The 19,704-nt window shown below is 47.5% G+C and overlaps 1 protein-coding gene across 2 annotated transcripts in view; it reads left to right on the top strand.

Moving 5' to 3' along the window:
• Positions 1–19,704, top strand: part of SLF2 (SMC5-SMC6 complex localization factor 2) — a 58,757-nt gene that overhangs the window by 26,089 nt on the left and 12,964 nt on the right. For both annotated transcript variants that reach the window (XM_056529605.1, XM_056529606.1), the window contains 7 exons: positions 3,810–3,920; positions 4,618–4,785; positions 5,162–5,264; positions 9,365–9,440; positions 10,172–10,307; positions 17,256–17,349; positions 19,521–19,697. In XM_056529605.1, coding sequence (XP_056385580.1) covers positions 3,810–3,920; positions 4,618–4,785; positions 5,162–5,264; positions 9,365–9,440; positions 10,172–10,307; positions 17,256–17,349; positions 19,521–19,697 — 865 coding nt within the window. The remainder of the gene's footprint in view (positions 1–3,809; positions 3,921–4,617; positions 4,786–5,161; positions 5,265–9,364; positions 9,441–10,171; positions 10,308–17,255; positions 17,350–19,520; positions 19,698–19,704) is intronic.

Raw genomic sequence — 19,704 nt, 5'->3', positions numbered from 1 at the left:
AGGATCTATCTGTCCTGGCTCTCTAATGCTCTAAAACTGGGGACTTCCTGTGCGCAGCTTCCATGCAGTCAGCCCGTTGTTCTGCCTTTGCTGTGGGTCACCTAGCGGCTCTCCGCCGATCTATGTGGCTTAAAGCTTGGAATGCAGATGCCGCTTCCAAAAGGTCTCCCACTGTGCTTCCTCTTACGGGTGGCCTTACGTCAGGCGCCTTGATGAGATTATCCCTGAGGCGACGGGAGGTAAGAGTTCCTTGTTGCCTCAAAATAAGGCTCGCCCTACTTCCTAAAGGAAGTCCTCTTCCTTTCGGACCTTTTGGCTCCAGCAAAGGGTCCAGGCAGGCGCCTTCGCAGGACAAGAAGGCTCCCTCGTTCCGGGCGCGCCCGTCTTGGAAGTCGTATTCCAACCGGTCCGAACGTTTTGCGCCCAAATCAAGCAACCGCAAACCCACTTCTGCATGAAGTGAGTCCCCACTCGTGGCTTTTTTTCTCGGGTGGGAGGTCGTCTCTTACTTTTTCGAGACATCTGGACCTTGGGTCAGGGACGTGGGATCCCAACGGTTACCGAATCGAATTCGCCTCCCTTCCGGGGGATCGCTTTTTTCGATCCCGGGCCCCCGGTCGCCTTCTGTGGCGAAGCAATTTCGAGAGGCTCTCCAGTCTCTGCTTCTCGAGGGGGTTATCGTTCCCGTTCCTCCAGGGGAATGGTTTCGGGGTTCCTATTACAATCTCTTTGTGGTTCCCAAGAAAAACTGTTCTGTGCGACCAATCCTAGACCTCAAGCGTCTCAACAATCATCTTCTTATCCGTCACTTCCGAATGGAATCTCTCCGTTCGGTGGTGGCGTCCCTGGAACAAGGGGAGTTCCTTCATCGGTGGACCTCAAGGATGCCTACCTCCATGTGCCAATATCTCCAGGCCATCATCGGTACCTCCGCTTTGCGGTTCCGGAGGGGCATTTTCAATTCGTAGCCCTCCACTTCGGTCTGGCCTCTGCTCTTTACCAAGATCCTTGCACCAGTGATGGGCCTGTTACGGTCGAGGGGAGTTTCGGTGATACCTACCTGGATGACCTTCTCATCAAGGCTCCAACCAGAGCCCAGACTCTGGAGAATGTGGACGTCTCTCTCCACGCTCTGGATCGCTTCGGGTGGATGGTCAACCGGGACAAGTCAGTCCTCTGTTCTACCCAGTCTATAACCTTCTTGGGACTTCGCTTCGACACGGCCTCGGCCCGAATTGCCTCCCACCGGACAAACGTCTGGCGCTTCTGTCGGGGTCCGCTCCCTTCGGACCCAGGTCAGTCCCCATCCGCACTTGCATGGAAGTCGTGGGTCGGATGGTGGCAACTATGGAGGCCGTACTCTTTGCCCAGTTTCATTACCGCCCCCTTCAACTGGCGATTCTCTCTCGATGGGACAGGTCTCCTCTGTCCCTCGATCGTCAGATTGTTCTCCATCACAGGGTCCGTCAGTCTCTGCTCTGGTGGCTCCGCTCCCCCTTCTTCTCCAAGGGCGGTCATTTCTTCCCCTTCACTGGCAGGTAGTTACAACGGATGCCAGCCTGTCGGGCTGGGGCGGCGTGTTCAGGGATTGGACGGTTCAGGGACTCTGGTTTCCCCGAGAGGCTCTTCTTCCGATAAACATATTGGAATTACGGGCAATTCTTCTTTGTCTTCTTCACTGGGAGTCCCGGCTTCAGTCCCGTCCTGTCCGCGTCCAGTCGGACAACGCCACGGCCGTGGCGTACATAAATAGTCAAGGCGGCTCTTGCAGCTCGGCAGCCTTGGCCGAGGTTATCAAGATTCTCATCTGGGCGGAAAGCAAGTCCCGGGATCCTCAGGCTCTGGCCGTGGGCGCCCTAGTGATTCCTTGGGCGGGGTTTGCCCTACCCTATCTGTTCCCTCCCCTATCTGTTCCCTCCCTTTCTGCTCCTTCCCAGGGTTCTGAGGAAGCTCAAAACAGAGGGCATCCCCGCCATTCTGGTAGCTCCTGATTGGCTCCGAAGGTCGTGGTACGCCGACGTAGTCAGGCTCCTGGACGACTCTCCACTGCGCCTTCCGCTCCGTCCGGACCTGCTCTCTCAGGGTCCTCTTGGCCACCCCAATTTACAGTCGCTGCATTTGACGGCGTGGCGGTTGAGACTGCGGTTTTGAGGGCCTACGGGTTCTCTTCCCAAGTCATTCACACCATGCTCAGGGCTCATGAGCCATCCCTTGCAAGAATTTACCACCGTACTTGGTCTTATTTTTGTTGGTTTGAAGCTCAGGATTTATCCCCTGTAAACTTCTCGGTTCCCCGTCTTCTCTCCTTTTTGCAGTCGGGTTTGCAACTGGGGTTTTCTCTCAGTTCCCTTAAAGGTCAGGTTTCGGCCCTTGCTATTCTTTTCCAGCGGCCCCTGGCTTCTATTCTCATGTCCGGACCTTTCTTCAAGGAGTGGCGCACGCTGTTCCTCATCGGTGACCCTCTCCCCCTTGGGACCTGATTTTGGTTCTGAGTGCCTTCCAGGGTGAACCCTTTGAGCCCCTTAGAGAGGTGTCTCTCCGCCTCCTTTCTTGGAAAGGGGCGTTTCTTGTTGCTATCACCTCCATCCGGAGGGTGTCTCAATTGGCAGCTCTCTCCTGCCTTCTCCGTTTCTGGTAATCCACCAGGACAAGGTTCTTTTCCGGCAAGATCCTTCCTTTTTGCCTAAGGTTGCTTCGGCCTTTCATCTCAATGAGGACATTGTCCTCCCATCTTTTTGGCCTGCTCCTTCTCATCCTACGGAGCGCTTACTACACAAGCTGGATGTAAGTTCGGGCTGTTCGGTCTTATCTCTCCATTCCCTTCTTCATTTCGTCAGTGTGATTCCTTTTTCGTTCTTACGGAAGGTCGTAGTAAGGGACAACCTGCTTCCAAGGCCACCATTTCTCGGTGGATTCGGTCCGCCATTTCGGAAGCCTATCGCTGTAAGGGGAAGATTCCTCCTTTCAGGGTTGTGGCTCATTCTACCCGTTCTATTGGGGCATCCTGGGCTCTCCAGAATAGAGCCTCGGCCTCACAGATTTGCAAGGCGGCTACCTGGTCGTCTTTGCACACTTCTCAAGGTTTTACCGAGTTCATACCTTCGCATCGGCTGATGCTAGTCTGGGTCGTAAGGTGTTGCAGGCGGCAGTGGTTCGGCCATCTGCCTGACTGTTTATCTGCCCACCCAAGGGACGGCTTTGGTATGTCCCACGGTCTGTGTCCCCCAATGGAGCCGATAGAGAAAAGGATATTTTTGTTTACTCACCTTAAAATCTCTTTCTCGGAGGATCCATTGGGGGACACAGCTCCCGCCCTTTTTGGGGTTTCCTTTGGTTCTCTGTCCGAGGGTGTGTTCAGTTATGTTTGTTTGTTGTGGTTCTCGGACAGTTTTGGGTTTTTTCTTTAGTTTTCCTCCTATTGCTCTGGAACTTAAACTGATTAGCTCAGGGCCTGAAGGCGGGTATATCCTGCTGGGAGGAGCCGACTTTTTTTATTGCCATAGTGTCACACCTCCTAGAGACAGCAGCATACACCCACGGTCTGTGTCTCCCAATGGATCTTCCGAGAAAGAGATTTTACGTTAAGTAAACAAAAATCTCCTTTTTTGGCACCAGTTGATTTAAAAAAAATTTATAAAAAAAATTTCGACCGGACTACTCTTTTAAGCCTAGCCATTAAAGGGTTAATTCCTAACAAAATGACACATTGCAGAGATGTTTTTTTTTTATTTTTGTTGGCAGAATATGACCAGAACATGCAATCTTAGGTTTATCTTTAACATAAGTGTGTGGTTTTATTTGTGTCTCAGGATAGATGAAATGGAAAAGCTGCTACATGAAGATTTAGAGAGAGGATTGGGGGTGGCCAGTGGAGAACAAAATGACAGTGCTGAGGATGGTGAACTTACAGATGAGCACAGGTAAACACTGTTTACTTAAATGTACATTTTCCTTTTCCCAATTATGTATTTTAACCCTTAATGACTGGACATAAATATATGTCCTGGTTCAGTGGTACTTAACACACCAGGACGTACATTTACATCCTATACATGACCCGAGCACTGAATTGGTGCTCACATCATGCACAGCGGGTTGCAGCTGCTATCAGCAGCCAGGGACCCGCCGATAATCGTGGACATCAGCAATCACACAGATGTCTGCCATTAACCCCTCAGATGCCGTGATCAATACTGATCTCGTCATCTGCGGCAAATGAAAGGTGTCATTAAAAGTACAATTGGTCATGCAAAAAAAACCCAAGCCCTCATTTGGGTCTGTGGATGGAAAAATAAAAAAGTTATGGATTTTAGAAGGTGAGGAGAAAAACGCAAAAATGAAGCTGGCTGAGTACTTAAGGCCTAAATTGGCTAAGTCCTTAAGGGGTTAAAGATTGTGATATCTGTTAAGTCCTGTTCACACATCTATGAGCTACATGACTACTGCACTTTATAACCATGGCAAAAACTTAAGTTTATTTATTTAAAAAAAAAAATTCTGCTCACATAAATGCTTTCATAGTTGTTCTGTAGATGTATAACACTGTGTGTGTGTCTGTTTTTTTTAATTTTTTTTTTTTATATATAAATGTAATTTTTTTTCCATAATCCCTCATAGAGATATTTTGGAGAAATTTAAATTGGTCACACATGCTATACCAGATCAGCATCCAGGGGAGGAAATCTTCAATCTGCTGGAATCTGGAACAATCTTTAGTCTTCGTTCACTTGACTTAAAACATTCAGACTTCTCTGATGGGAGCTCTGAGGAAAGTATCATTTTCAGGTATGTTAGATATACGTGTGTGCATATGACATGTTGGTGGTTCTTTTTTTATTTATTTTTATTTTTATTTTTTTCTTCACTTGAATGTTTCTGCTTTTGGTTACTCCATTATGTATGTACTTCTACCAGGAGACATTACCTGAATATACAGGTCAAACTTAGACTTGTCAATAAATTTCACATAAATAATATATATTAAAAACTTTTTTAATTAGTTTTAATATTTAAATGGTCAGATATAAAAACTTTTTTTGAGCATACAAAGAGCCTGATAAGTGGGGAGAGAGGCATTTTTTTTCTAATAAATTACACTGTCTTATTTGTCTGTACTACTTATGCATTTAATATAAATGAACTTGTTTCCTTTTTCATACAGCTGTAGTCAAGAAAATCAAATCACATTGGCCACGGAGGGGTTTTTTACTTTTCTGTATCGATTTAAGAAATGTCCTGATTTCCTAATGAGATGGATGTTCCAGGTATGCATCAGTTCCTACCTAGAGAGATGTTACTCTGTATATGTGATTGCAAACTCAAATAACACTTTCACATGTTTTCTGATTTTATTTTAGCTTACAGCAGATTTGGCAGCAGGTCACTACACAAAAGATTGTGCCATTTGGCTAATAGCTATTAAAAAATTAGTGATGATTGAGTCCATGATATTCATAAGGGGATGGAGGTGGTGGTAGTGGGGGGGAGACACTATGGGCTTGTAGGAGACTGGATCTGTTCCCCAGGATAACATTGTGTGCTGACAGATCTGCTTTATGTAAAATTATACTTTTGCTCATGTGCAAAGAAATATGTATCCCAGATGTAAAATGTTGTCTTATTGCTACAGTGTTTAGAAGTTTATAGCAATAATTAATAAAATGCAAATTTCTCTATCGGCTCCATTGGGGGACACAGACTCTGGGTATATGCTGCTGTCTCTAGGAAAAAGTCTGCTCCTCCCAGCAGGATATACCCGCCTCCAGGCCACTGAGCAATTCAGTTTTTGCTTAGTGTCTTAAGGAGGTGGACACTGGTCTGGTGTTCTCCAGACCAGGTCTCATATTTTTTTTTTTTCTTCGGTTTTGGGAATGTGTTAGTTCTTTATTCCTTTTTATTTCTGTTTTCAGGTGGGGACTCGGGAACTATGGTTCACTGTTTCCCCATTGCGAGAGGTGGCAGGCATCTTGGATGTACTGTTAACCCCTTCTCGCCAATGGTCAGCGCTTGGGGTTGTACCTCATGGGTCCGGGTCCCCCTACCTCCCTGTTCGCCTCGCTATGAGCTTGGCTTGCCGCAGGTGAAAATGCTCACTGAAGTCTACAGTCTGAAGACTTCTTTAGGTAAGTTCTTCAGCATGAGGGGAGTATCTTTCTCTCCCTAGGTCTTGCAACAGCTGGAGACCCCTGTTTTTGGCCCTATCCTGAAGAAGCTGGGGCTGGCCTTAAGATATCTTATTGTTACCTGCAGGGTGTCATTGTCCCAGTTCCTTCAAGGGAACGCTTTCAGGGTTTTTATTCCAATCTTTTCGTGTTTCCCAAGAAAAACTGTTCTGTGCGGCAAAATCCTGGATCTCAAACGTCGTCTCAACCAACATCTTATCCGCCATTTCCGAATGGAATCTCTCCATTCGGTGGTGGCATCTATGGATCAAGGGGTGTTTCTTTCCTCGGTGGACATCAAGGATGCCTACCTTCACGTTCCAATTTTTCCCGGACACCAGCGGTACCTCCGCTTTGCGGTTCAGGAAGGTCATTATCAATTTTTGGCTCTACCCTTTGGTCTGGCCACAGCGCCACGAGTCTTTACCAAGATTCTGGCGCCTGTTGTAGCTCTGTTACGTTCAAGAGGGGTCTCGGTGATACCCTACTTGGACGACCTCCTCATCAAAGCCCCCACCAGAGCCCAGCCTCTGGAGAATGTGAGCCTCACTTTTCAGACCTTATGTCGCTTCGGGTGGATGGTCAACCGAGACAAGTCAGTTCTCTCCCCCACCCAGTCTCTGGTCTTGGGGCTTCAGTTCGACTCGGCTCGGATTCGCCTTCTGCTGGACAAATGTCTGGCCCTCTTGTCTGGAGTCCTTTCCCTCCGGATACCATCCCCGGTCACCATCCGTACTTGCATGAAAGTCCTGGGTCGGATGGTGACAGCCATGGAGGCCGTACCCTTTGCCCAGTTTCATTACCGTCCTCTTCAGCTGGCGATTCTTGCACGATTGGACAGGTCCCCTCTCTCTCTCGATCACAAGATTGCTCTCCCTCTCTGGACCCGTCGGTCTCTGCGCTGGTGGCTCCACTCCCCCCTTCTTCAGGGGCGTTCGTTCCTCCCCCTCCACTGGCAGGTGGTCACGACGGATGCCAGCCTGGGGGGGGGGGGGATGTGTTTTCAGGGATCAAACGGTTCAAGGCCTCTGGCCTCCCCAAGAAGCCCTTCTTTTCATAAAAATCCTGGAACTGAGGGCAATTTATCTTTGTCCGAAGCATTGGGAGTCCCTGCTTCAGGGCCATCCTGTCCGTGTCCAGTCGGACAATGCCACGGCTGTGGCGTACATCAATCGACAGGGCGGCACTCGCAGCTCAGCGGCCATGTCCGAGGTGTCAAAGATCCTCCTCTGGGCGCAACAAGTAGTTCCAGCCATTTCGGCAATTCACATTCCGGGAGTGCTCAACTGGGAAGCGGATTTCCTCAGTCGGTCCTCAGCCGACCTCCGGAGGTGTTCGTGCAGATCTGCGACTTCCTGGGGGTTCCCAGCCGTGTTCCTCTTCGCATCTCGACATAACCGAAAAATTCCGACGTTTGTGTCAAAGTCCAGGGACCCCCTGGCTCTAGCCGTGGATGCTCTAGTAATTCCGTGGTCGGGCTTCGTACTGCCCTACCTGTTCCCTCCTCTCCCCCTTCCTTCCCAGGGTTCTGAGGAAGCTCAAGGCGGAAGGAGTCCCCGCCATTCTGGTGGCTCCAGATTGGCCTTGAAGGGCATGGTACACAGACGTGGTCTGGCTTCTGGACGACGTTCCGTTCCGTCTTCCGCTTCGTCCAGACCTACTGTCACAGGGTCCACTTTGCCACCCCAATTTACAGTCGCTGCATTTGACAGCGTGGCGGTTGAGACCGCGGTTCTAAGGGCCTGTGGCTTCTCTTCCCAGGTAATTCGCACCATGCTCAGGGCTCGCAAGCCCTCCTCTGCAAAAATGTATCACCATACCTGGCGGGCTTACTTTCGTTGGTGCGAAGCTCAGACCTTTTCTCCAGTTACCTTTCCGTTCCCCGTCTCCTTTCCTTTTTGCAGTCGGGGTTGGAGCAAGGACTGGCTCTTAGTTCCATTAAGGGTCAGGTTTCCGCCCTTTCCATTCTCTTTCAGCGTCCTCTGGCTTCCAATTCGCATGTCCGGACCTTCCTTCAGGGCGTGGCACATGCTGCCCCCCCTTACCGATCCCCCTTCTCCCCTTGGGACTTGAACTTAGTTCTAGGCGCTCTTCAGGACGCACCCTTTGAGCCTCTTAGGGAGGTTCCCCTTCGCCTACTATCCTGGAAAGTGGCTTTTCTTATAGCGATTACTTCCATTAGGAGAGTATCTGAATTGGCAGCTCTTTCCTGCCGTCCTCCTTTCCTGGTAATTCATCAGGACAAGGTTGTTTTCAGGCCAGATCCGTCCTTCTTACCTAAGGTCGTTTCGGCCTTTCATCTCAACGAGGAAATCGTCCTTTTGTCCCACTCCTTCTCATCCCAGGGAGCGTCTGCTCCACAAATTGGATGTGGTACGGGCTGTTCGGACTTATCTTTCTGTCACCTCTTCCTTCTGTCAGTGCGATTCTTTTTTTTTTCCGTCCTTACGGAAGGGACAGCCTGCTTCCAAGGCCACCATTTGTAGTTGGATCCGATGTGCTATTTCGGAAGCTTACCGCTGCAAGGGGAAGATCCCACCCTTCAGGGTTTTGGCTCATTCCACCCGCTCTGTGGGAACATCTTGGGCTCTCCGAAACAAGGCCTCGGCCTTGCAGATCTGTAAAGCGGCCACCTGGTTGTCTTTGCACACTTTTTCGAGATTCTACCAGGTTCATACCTTTGCATCGGCTGATGCAAGTCTGGGCCGTAAAGTGTTGCAGGCAGAGGAGGTACAGCCGACTGCCTGACCGGTTTTCTCTGCCCACCCAAGGGACGGCTTTGGTACGTCCCAGAGTCTGTGTCCCCCAATGGAGCCGATAGAGAAAAGGAGATTTTTTTTTAGACTTGCCATAAAATCTTTCTCGAAGGATCCATTGGGGGACACAGCTCCCACCCTTTTCTGGGGTTCCTTTTCTGTTATCTGTCCGAGGGAGTGTTCAGTTATTTTTTCTTCTGGTTCTCGGACAGTTCATGTTTTTTTTTTTTTCCTTTGACCTGTTGGTCTCCTCCTCTTGCTCTGAGACTAATCTGAATTGCTCAGTGGCCTGGAGGCGGGTATATCCTGCTGGGAGGAGCCGACTTTTTGGTTACCATAGTGTCAAGCCTCCTAGAGACAGCAGCATATACCCAGAGTCTGTGTCCCGCAATGGATCCTTCGAGAGATTTTACGGTAAGTCTAAAAAATCCTCTTATTTTCTTCCAGATGGTTTCGATTCATCCATCATATGCGGTGTCCGTTAAACTTCTGCACACGCTGATAGAAATTTCTTGCAATAATCGTAAGTAAGGTTATTTGTAGTAGCTTAATGTATAATTGCTTTGTTGTATTTTAATTATGAAATTAAACTTACCGTATATGAAACTTACCGTATTATGAAATTAAACCCCCCCTCGGCTTATACTCGAGTGAACTCTCCTCCTGTCAATCCCTTCTCAGTGGTCTTCAACCTGCGGACCTCCAGATGTTGCAAAACTACAACTCCCAGCATGCCCGGACAGCCATCAGCTGTCCGGGCATGCTGGGAGTTGTTGTTTTGAAACCTCTGGAGGTTCGCAGGTTGAAGACCACTGCGGCCTTCGTCATCAACCAGAACCCCTCCTTTAGTTTTCTACTCTACTCCCCTCGGTGGGAAGGAAGGGTGAGCTGGTCCGGGCCATCTACGCTCCAGGGACCGTCCGGTGGGGAGGGTTAGTTGTTCTGGGCTGTCCATTTTCACCTGGGGAGGCCCTCTTCTCCGCGCCTGCCCCGGACTACTGACGTTGCCTTGACGACGACGCACAGGGACATTCATTCGCAGGATACATTTGCATTAATAGTCTGTTGAAAAAGAGGCATGCAAACACATACTGTGGTGGGCTCTTTCACTGTAATGGACTAAACATAGTCTACTAGTGACTGCATCCAATTTTCTTACAAAATATTAGAAATATTTTAAAGTGTGAATTTTTTTATTTAAATTCTAAAAGAGAATCATATTTTATTTTTAATGAAATATTTTCCTTTTGATAGTTTCATATCTGCAAGAAAAGCCCTGGACTCCATCATTATTGGATATAGCTACTGTTTTTGCAAACATGGGGATTCACTTTGATACTCTGTTTCCTTTGCCAAACATTCGTCCTTCATTTAGCTCCATAGACTTTGGGTAAGTGAATAATGACCTAGTATACTTATAGGGACTGTCTTAGCTGGGCCACCTTGGCCACCTCTCAAAATAACCCTTTGGGTACAGTGGGAATCGGGGTAGGTAGTATGATTGCTAAAAGGCAGCTATTTAACACCTGTGTGAAGTAGATCTTTCTACTAGACTGTTCTGTATAATTCCTAAACAGCGAGGGCACGTTAGGTTTCCTTCAAATTATTAACATTGCAGCTATTTAAGGAAGGCTCTTCAGGCTTCTTTCTCTGTGTTCAGACTGGAAAATATAATATATATATAATGATTACTTTACCTACTGAGAAGTATTAAAAGGTGTACTCGTGTTGGGAAAGGGTTACTGTAAATGTGTATGCGAATGAAATGTTCCCTGAGGAACATGGTATTCTCACTGCTTGGGGAGTGGATGTCTCTGCATTAAGATCTGATCATCTTGTAGTAGGAGAAATACAATCTCTGTTTTGGGAATATATGTTGTAGCTATCCTCAGAATTGTTTGTTGCTGAAGGAGTGCTATTTCACTACCAAACTAGACATTTCTCTATCGGCTCCATTGGGGGACACAGACCATGGGTGTATGCTGCTGTCTCTAGGAGGTGTGACACTATGGCAACAAAAAAGTCTGCTCCTCCCAGCAGGCTATACCCGCCTCCAGGCCCTGAGCTAATCAGTTTTAGCTTAGTGTCTGAAGGAGGTGGACATGGTCTGGAATTCTCCAGACCAGGTCTTCTGTTTTATTATTTTCCTAGTTAGGGATGTGTTAGTTTTTTTATTCCTTTTTCTTTCATGTTTTCAGGTGGGGACTCAGGAACTGCGGCTCACGGTTTCCCCATTGCGATTGAGGGGGCACAGACATTGTGTATATGCGCTGTTCACCCCCTCTCGCCAACGGTCAGTGCCTGGGGTTGTACCTCATGGGTCCGGGTCCCCCTATTCCTTGCTCGCCTCGCTCGCACATGGTAGCTCTGCGTGATGCAGGTGACATAAAGCGGACTGAAGACCTCACAGAAGACTCCATTAGGTAAGTTTTTCTGACTGAGGTGAGTATATATTCTTTCTCCCTTAGGAGCTGACTCGCAACCCCTGGAGACCCTCAGTTTTTGGCCCACCTTTCAGGGTCTAAGGGGCTGGCCTGTGCTAGGGGCTTTATCTTTATTTCTGGGGCGAGCAGTGGCATATTTGGAATGTATGGACACTTTATTATTGTGCACTCATGTGTGTATGTGTATTTTACTATATGGCTGACAGCCGCAGCGCTTATACTGTTCGGGCGCATGAAGCGCCGACTTACTTTCGCTTTCGGCAGCAGCCGGCTGCCGGCGAATATGTGTCTCGCCCGCTCACTTCCCCTCGGGCACAAATGCGGAGGACCTGTGCGCTCGGGGCAAGGAGCAGGCGCCATTACTATTTTTTCTTCACAAGCATTTCGGCGGCCAGGGCGCTATAGCTCCGCCCACAGGGCCACCGGAGCTTACTGGAGGCACGAATTGTCCTCCAATCAGTGCCGTGCACGCGATTTTAGGTAGCAGGGGCCAATCAGACAGTGCCTCTCCTCCAGGCACGCCCCTCTCTGGCTATTGGCTGGCCTGTTTCTCCCTCTCTATCTACACAGAGTTCTCCTCACAGCAGCTGCCACAGGGGACACAGACTCGGGTGAGAGAGTTCTTTTTTCATTATGTCCGTACCCAGAACTGTTCCTCCCTCTAAACAGACAACTGGAGCGTTAGTTTACCATTTTGTCTGTAAGAGCTGTAATTCCAAAATGCCTGGTTCTGCTGAACCCACTTGCTCTGCCTGCTCCACTGCTCCCCCAGACCCCCTGGTACCCCTGGATGCTCTTTCAGTTCCGGTGGATTCGGCCGCCCCTCCAACCTGGGTTTCTTCCCTATCCCAGTATATGGCTGACTTGACTCAAGTCTCCCGTTCGGTGGCTGAGGCCTCCCGGGACGTGGTGTCTGCCTTGAAGAGGTTTGCCCTGCTCCTCTTCTCCACATACTTAACGCACTCACAAGCGTACTAGGGGTGCCTCTTCTGACTCTTCCATTGAGTCTTCAGGTAGACTTGGGTGCTCCCCTCATGAGTAGTTCCCCCCCCCCCCCCCCCCCGTGTCATCTGGTCACAAGCGTCGCTCCTTCGGACGTGACTCCTGAAGTATCCTTTCATTGTGCTAAACCAGCACCTCAAAGGTTCAGCTCTCACGCTGAATTCGACACCCTTCTGGAATCTGCATGGAAACATCCGGACAAGAGGTTCTCAGGAATGAAGAAGATTCAAGTGTGTTACCCATTCGACAAGGACCTTGCCTCTAAGGTGGTTTCCCCTCCCTCGGTGGATCCACCAATTTCCCGCCTCTCTAAGGCAACTACACTGCCGCTAGCAGATGCGGCTGCTTTCAAGGATTCGACGGACAAGAAGGTGGAGTCCTTTGCAAAGTTTGCCTCTGAAGCAGCAGGCTCTTCTCTGCTTCCCACCTTCGCCTCAGCATTTGTGTCCAAGGCCCTATCGGTGTGGTGCTCAAAACTCAGTCAGGGTATCCAGGGGAAGCGGACTTCCTCAGTCGGTCCTCATCCGACCCCGGCGAGTAGTCCCTACATCCAGCGGTCTTCGCGCAGATCTGCGACCTCTGGGGCATTCCAGATGTGGACCTCTTAGCGTCTCGGCACAATCGGAAGATCCTTCCATTTGTGTCGAAGTCCCGGGACCCCCTGGCTCTAGCCGTGGACGCCTTAGTGATTCCTTGGGCGGGGTTTGCTCTGCCCTATCTGTTCCCTCCCCTTCAGCTCCTTCCCAGGGTTCTGAGGAAGCTCAAAGCGGAGGACGTTCCCCGAAGGTCGTTGGCCCCGAAGGTCGTGGTACGCCGACGTGGTCAGGCTCCTGGACGACGCTCCACTGCGCTTTCCACTTAGCCTTCCACCTTGTCTGGACCTGCTGTCACAGGGTCCTCTTTGCCACCCCAATTTACAGTCGCTGCTTTTGACGGCGTGGTGGTTGAGACCGCGGTTTTGACAGCCCGCGGTTTCTCTTCCCAAGTCATTCGCACCATGCTCAGGGCTTGTAAGCCGTCCTCGGTAAAAAATTACCACCGTACCTGGTGGTCTTATTTTCGTTGGTGTGAAGCTCAGGTCTTGTCTCCTGTTACTTTTTCTGTTCCCCGTCTTCTCTCCTTCTTGCAGTCGGGATTGGAACTGGGGTTGTCTCTCCGTTCCCTTAAGGGTCAGGTTTCGGCCCTTTCTATTCTTTTCCAGCGTCCTTTGGCTTCTAATTCTCATGTCCAGACTTTGCTTCAAGGAGTGGCGCATGCTGCCCCTCCTTATAGGTCACCTTCTCCCCCTTGGGACTTGAATCTGGTTCTGGGTGTCCTCCAAGGTGGACCGTTTGAATCCCTTAGAGAGGTGTCCCTGCGCCTCCTTTCTTGGAAAGTGGCATTTCTTGTTGCTATCGCCTCCATTCGGAGGGTGTCTGAGTTGGCAGCTCTTTCCTGCCATTCTCCGTTTCTGGTGATTCACCAGGACAAGGTTGTCTTCCGGCCAGATCCTTCCTTTTTGCCTAAGGTTGTTTCGGCCTTTCATCTCAATGAGGACATTGTCCTTTTGTCCTGCTCCTTCTAATCCTAAGGAGCGTTTACTCCACAAGCTGCATGTGGTTCGGGCTGTTAAGTCCTACCTCTCTATCACTTCTTCGTTTCGTCAGTGTGATTCCTTTTTCGTCCTTCTTACGGAAGGTCGTCATAAGGGTCAACCTGCTTCCAAGGCCACCATTTCTCGGTGGATTCTGTCTGCCATTTCGGAAGCCTATCGCTGTAGGGGGGGGGGGGGGGAAGATTCCTCCCTTCATTGTTGTGGCTCATTCTACCCATTCTGTTGGGGCATCCTGGGCTCTCCAGAACAAAGCCTCGGCCTCGCAGATTTGCAAGGCGGCTACCTGGTCGTCTTTGCATACTTTCTCGAGGTTCTACCGGGATCATACCTTCGCATCGGCTGATGCTAGTCTGGGCCGTAAAGTGCCGCAGGCGGCAGTGGAACAGCCGTCTGCCTGACTGCTTATCTGCCCACCCAAGGGACGGCTTTGGTACGTCCCATGGTCTGTGTCCCCAATGGAGCCGAGAAAAGGAGATTTTTTAATACTTACCGTAAAATCTTTCTCGAAGGATCCATTGGGGGACACAGCTCCCGCCCTTTTGGTTTTCTCTTTGGTTCTCTGTCCGAGGGTGTGTTCAGTTATATTTTTTCTGGTTCTCGGACAGTTTGTGTTTTTTCCTTGACCTGTCTGTCCTCTCCATTTGCTCTGGTACTAAAACTGATTAGCTCAGGGCTTGGAGGTGGGTATTTTCTGCTGGGAGGAGCCGACTTTTTTTGTTGCCATAGTGTCACACCTCCTAGAGACAGCAGCATACACCCATGGTCTGTGTCCCCCAAGAGATTTTACGGTAAGTATTAAAAATTCTCCTTTTTGTGATGTACTACACTTCCTGAATGAGAACATAGGTTAATATCAAAGTATAACTAGCTGATAATAATAATAATTTGTCACAGTAATTTAGTCCATTGCAGGTGGCTAGTTTCTTCCTTTCTAAGGGTACATTCACACGAGCGGATCCTCAGCGCGTATTGCGCTGCGGATCTGTCGCTGAAGGACCGATGTATGCTGCCTTTACAGGTGCCTTCTCGGAGCGGCAATACGCCGCTACAAGCAGATACACTGAAGCAACGCATGCGCGGTGTACTCGCACACATCGCGGCCACACTGAGCAGGTACCTGTAAAGGCAGTGTACAACGATCCTTCAGCGGCAGATCCGCAGCGTAATACACTTTGGGGATCCGCTCGTGTGAACGTACCCTAATAGTGCCCACACAGCAGCAATGTTGCAAGCTAGTCAGTGGGCAATGCTTGCATAACTCCATTGCCTCATAAGTCTCCTGGTAATAATGCTAGTCATCTACATTAAATATAAGGTGTATTCACACTTACAGTATACTGCACATATTTGATGCACATAATTTGAAGCTGTGCTCACTTATTTAGTTTACACTGAAATCTGCATCATCAAATCTGCAGCTTCAAATCCTATGCATAAAGTATGCACAGGATACTGTACATGGGAATAGACCCTAAGGGGGTATTTCCCTCCTCATTTGTAGCTTCCTGGCCCCCTCTGACATTATTGTGGCTGCCAAAGGGTGGTCAGGAGTCTTAACCCTTTAACGACAATGGACGTAAATGTACATCATGGTGCCGTGGTACTTAACGCACCATGATGTATATTTTCCCTCCGCCATGACCGCGAGCAGTGGACCGGTGTTCGGGTCATTTGCGACAGGTCCCAGCAGCCAGAAATCCGCCTGTAATGGCGGACAACCACGATCGCGCGGATGTCCGCCATTAACCCCTCAGATGCCGTGATCAATACAGATCATGGCATCTGCGGCAGTGTGGTACTTTACATGGATGATCGGATCGCCCACAGCATTGCCCCGGGCATCCGATCATCCATAATGGCGGACGGAGGTCCTCTCACCTGCCTCCATCCGTCTTGTGGGATCCTCTGCTCTGGTCTGAGATCGAACAGACCAAAGCAGAAGATCGACAATAATACTGATTAGTGCTATGTCCCCTATGGGGACTATTAAAGTGTTAAAAAAAAAAAAATCCCCTCCTCCAATGAATACGCAAATCAGCCGTTTTCCCCATTTTACCTCCAGAAAAGCGTAAAAAAATTTATAAACATTTTTGGTATCGCTCCATAATAGTCTTAACTATCAAAATATATTGTTAATTATCCCGTACGGTGAACGGCGTAAACGTAAAAAAATAAGTCCAAAATTGTTGCATTTTTGTCATTTTTTCCCCCCAAAAAGTATCAAAAATTTATAAAAAGTAAAACCTAAGCAAAAGTGGTACCGATAAAAACTACAGAGCGAAAAATTAGCCCTCATACCACCCCGTATATGGAAAAATTAGAAAGTTATAGGTGGTCAGAATAGGGCAATTTGAAACATACTAATTTTGTTAAAATAGTTTGAGATTTTTTATTTAAGCGGTACAATTATAGAAAAGCATATAACATCGGTATCATTTTAATCGTATTAACACACAGAATAAAGAAAACATGTCATTTTTACCTTAAAGTGAACAGCGTGAAAACAAAACCTTCCAAAATTTGCTAAATTGCGGTTTTCAATTTTCCCACATAAATTATATTTTTTACATTTTATGGTAAAATAATTGATGTCATTACAAAGTAAAATTGGTGACGCAAAAAACAAGCCATCATATGGGTCTGTGGATGGAAATTTAGGAGTTATGATTTTTTTGAAGGAAAAAACGGAAATGCTAAAATAAAATTTGGCCTGGTCCTCAAGGCCAAAATGGGCCTGGTCCTTAAGGGGTTAAAGCAGCCAAAGCGGGGAAGTTATGCAATTTGCTTAACTCTCATTGATTTTAATGGGAGTTGTGCAAATGATGTTGCCCTGCGACCTGTGCTGTTTACTTGCCTCCCAGAGTTGCATATAAAGAATAGCCCATGGGGCTACGCCATTTGCACAGCTCCCATTAAAGTCACTTGGAGTTATGTAAACTGCAGATTTTACACTCCGATTGATTCTTTAAGGCTCCTGTGTCTAGATGTTGCGGATGCATACTTTTATTATGGTTACTTCTGATGCTGTTTTATCTCAGAATGTAATGTTTCCAGGGTGGTAGGTCAGTATCTCCGTTCCTCCACCTGTATACTGATTCCTGCTATTGTGACATTTTAAGCGTTCAGGAAAGATTAAAGGTAACACATTTGCCATCTGAATGCCTATATGGATGGTCATAAAACCCAGTAACTAAATTTGATTTAAAAGTCACATTTCTCCATTTCTTAACTTTTTTTTTTTTTTTTGCTTTGTTTTTATAAAACATTTTAATGCAGTAAATGTATATTTTGTTAACAGATCTGCTTTGCCTCTGGCTGGGTTACTGGAAAGCGGTCGCTCTGAACCAATATTTTCTCATGTTCCAGAATTTCAGATTGCTCATGTGATTAAGGTAAGAGACATAAACGTCTTATAAATTGTCAACAGAGCCATGTGCAAGAATGAGTATTATTTCAGAGAATGGATTGTTTTACACATCTTTATCCATAACTGTCCTTCTATGAAAATCCACAAGATAAAAAAATTAACGTATCAGACTGGGGCAAAGCCTTTACAGATGTGGTTCCTGACTGGATATGAAGACAAGAGTCATTGTTGCTTCTCCTCTTCCACAAGGTTTAGGTAGGAAGACTGGACAACAGTCGGTATGCAGCTAGTTGTCATATACAGTAGCTCCTGAAATTACTGTTAAAAAGGGTGTTCAGGGACAATATGATTGGTGGCCTAGCCACAGGATAGGCCCTCAACCGCTGATCAGGGGAGTGGTGACACCTTGTACCCTGTACTATACAGCGCATAAGGCAAGAAGCCCTGCACTATTCATTGTATAGTGTGGCATTGGGTAACTGCATCCTTGCTTTAACTCCTTAATGACGAAGGACGTATATTTACGTCCTCCGCCGGCTCCCGCGATACGCCGCGGGGTGATGCGGTGACCCCGCGACATATCGCGGCGGTTCCGGCGGCCATCAACGGCCGGGACCCACGGCTAATACAGGACATCACTGATCGCGATGATGCCCTGTATTAACCCTTCATACGCTGCGATCAAAGCTGACCGCCACGTCTGAAGTGAAACTATCACGGTGAAATCGCGGCATCCCGAACAGCTTACAGGACACCGGGGGGGACCCTACCTGCCTCCTTGGTGTCCGATCGGCGAATGACAGCTCCGTGCCTGAGATCCAGGCAGGAGCAGTCAAGCGCCGATAACACTGATCACAGGTGTGTTAATACATGCCAGTGATCTGTGTAAAAGATCAATGTATGTAATGTTATAGGCCCCTATGGGAGCTATAACATTGCAAAAAAAAAAAAAAGTGTTAATAAAGATCATTTAACCCCTTCCCTAATAAAAGTTTGAATCCCCCCCCCTTTTCCCATTAAAAAAATAAGTGTAAATAAAAATAAACATATGGTATCGCCGCTTGCGTAAATGTCCGAACTATAAAAATATATTGTTAATTAAACCGCACGGTCAATGACGTACACGTTAAAAAATCCAAAGTCCAAAAAAGCTTACTTTTGGTCACTTTTTATACCATTAAAAAATGAATTAAAAAGTGGTCAAAAAGTCCGATCAAAACAAAAATGGTACCGATAAAACTTCAGATCACGGTGCAAAAAAAGGGGTCCTCATACAGCCCTGTACGTGGAAAAATAAAAGTTATAGGGGTCAGAAGAGGTCATTTTTAAACGTATAAATTTTCCTACATGTAGTTTATGATTTTTTCCAGAAGTACGACAAAATCAAACCTATATAAGTAGGGTAAAATTTTAACCGTATGGACCTACAGAATAATAAGGTGTCATTTTTACCGAAATATGCACTGCCTAGAAACGGAAGCCCCCAAAATTTACAAAATGGTAATTTTGTTGCACAATGATTTTTTTTCCGTTTTGCTGTGTTTTTTTTTGGGTAAAATGACTATAGTCACTGCAAAGTAGAATTGGTGACGCAAAAAAATAAGCCATAATATGGATTTTTAGGTGGAAAATTGAAAGGGTTATGATTTTTAAAAGGTAAGGAGGAAAAAACGAAAATGCAAAAACTGAAAAACCCTGTGTCTGCGTCCTTAAGGGGTTAAAGGGATACTCCGCCCTTAGATATCTTATCCCTGGGGGCCCCACAGTTGGGACCCCCACGATATATGTGCAGCACCCGGTGTTAGTTTAGAACGCTGGGTGCGGGCGGTGGGGATTGTGACATCATGGCCACGCCCCTAGTGATGTCACGGCAGTCACACCCCCTCCCATAGACTTGCATTGAGGGGGCGTCACGATCCCCACCGCCCACACCCAGTGTTCGGAGCAAAATGTTCCCAACTTCAGGGCAGCGGAGTACCCCTTTAATTGAAGTGATCAGGAGATTCAGTTATCACCAATTTACAATGAACAGCGCAGGGCTTCCAGCACTGTTCACTGTATAGTAGGATGCGAAACAGCTGATCAGTAAAAGGTGCCGGGTTTTGGATCTCTGTAAAATAGCAAAATGCTAAGAGAAACAAATGGAATGATTTATGTAGCTTATGTGTACACTTTTTCTTTTATTTTTTTATACAGTTTTTAGGTTTTTGTTCCGCCATCTGCAGAGAAAGCTTTTGTGACCTAGAAATCCTTGCACTTATAGTTTTGCTCTTAAAACTGCACTTAGAAAAGGACTTAAAGGACTTTCCTCCAATGGACTTACACTGCCTCATTGAAACTCTGCTTCAAAATATCAAGTCCTGGGAAACTGTGGTACGTT

This window comes from Hyla sarda, chromosome 7 (genome assembly GCF_029499605.1).
Source record: "Hyla sarda isolate aHylSar1 chromosome 7, aHylSar1.hap1, whole genome shotgun sequence".
Classification (NCBI taxonomy): domain Eukaryota; kingdom Metazoa; phylum Chordata; class Amphibia; order Anura; family Hylidae; genus Hyla; species Hyla sarda.
The sequence above is the reverse complement of the archived record's forward strand: the minus strand, read 5'-3'. Positions and strand labels throughout refer to the sequence as shown.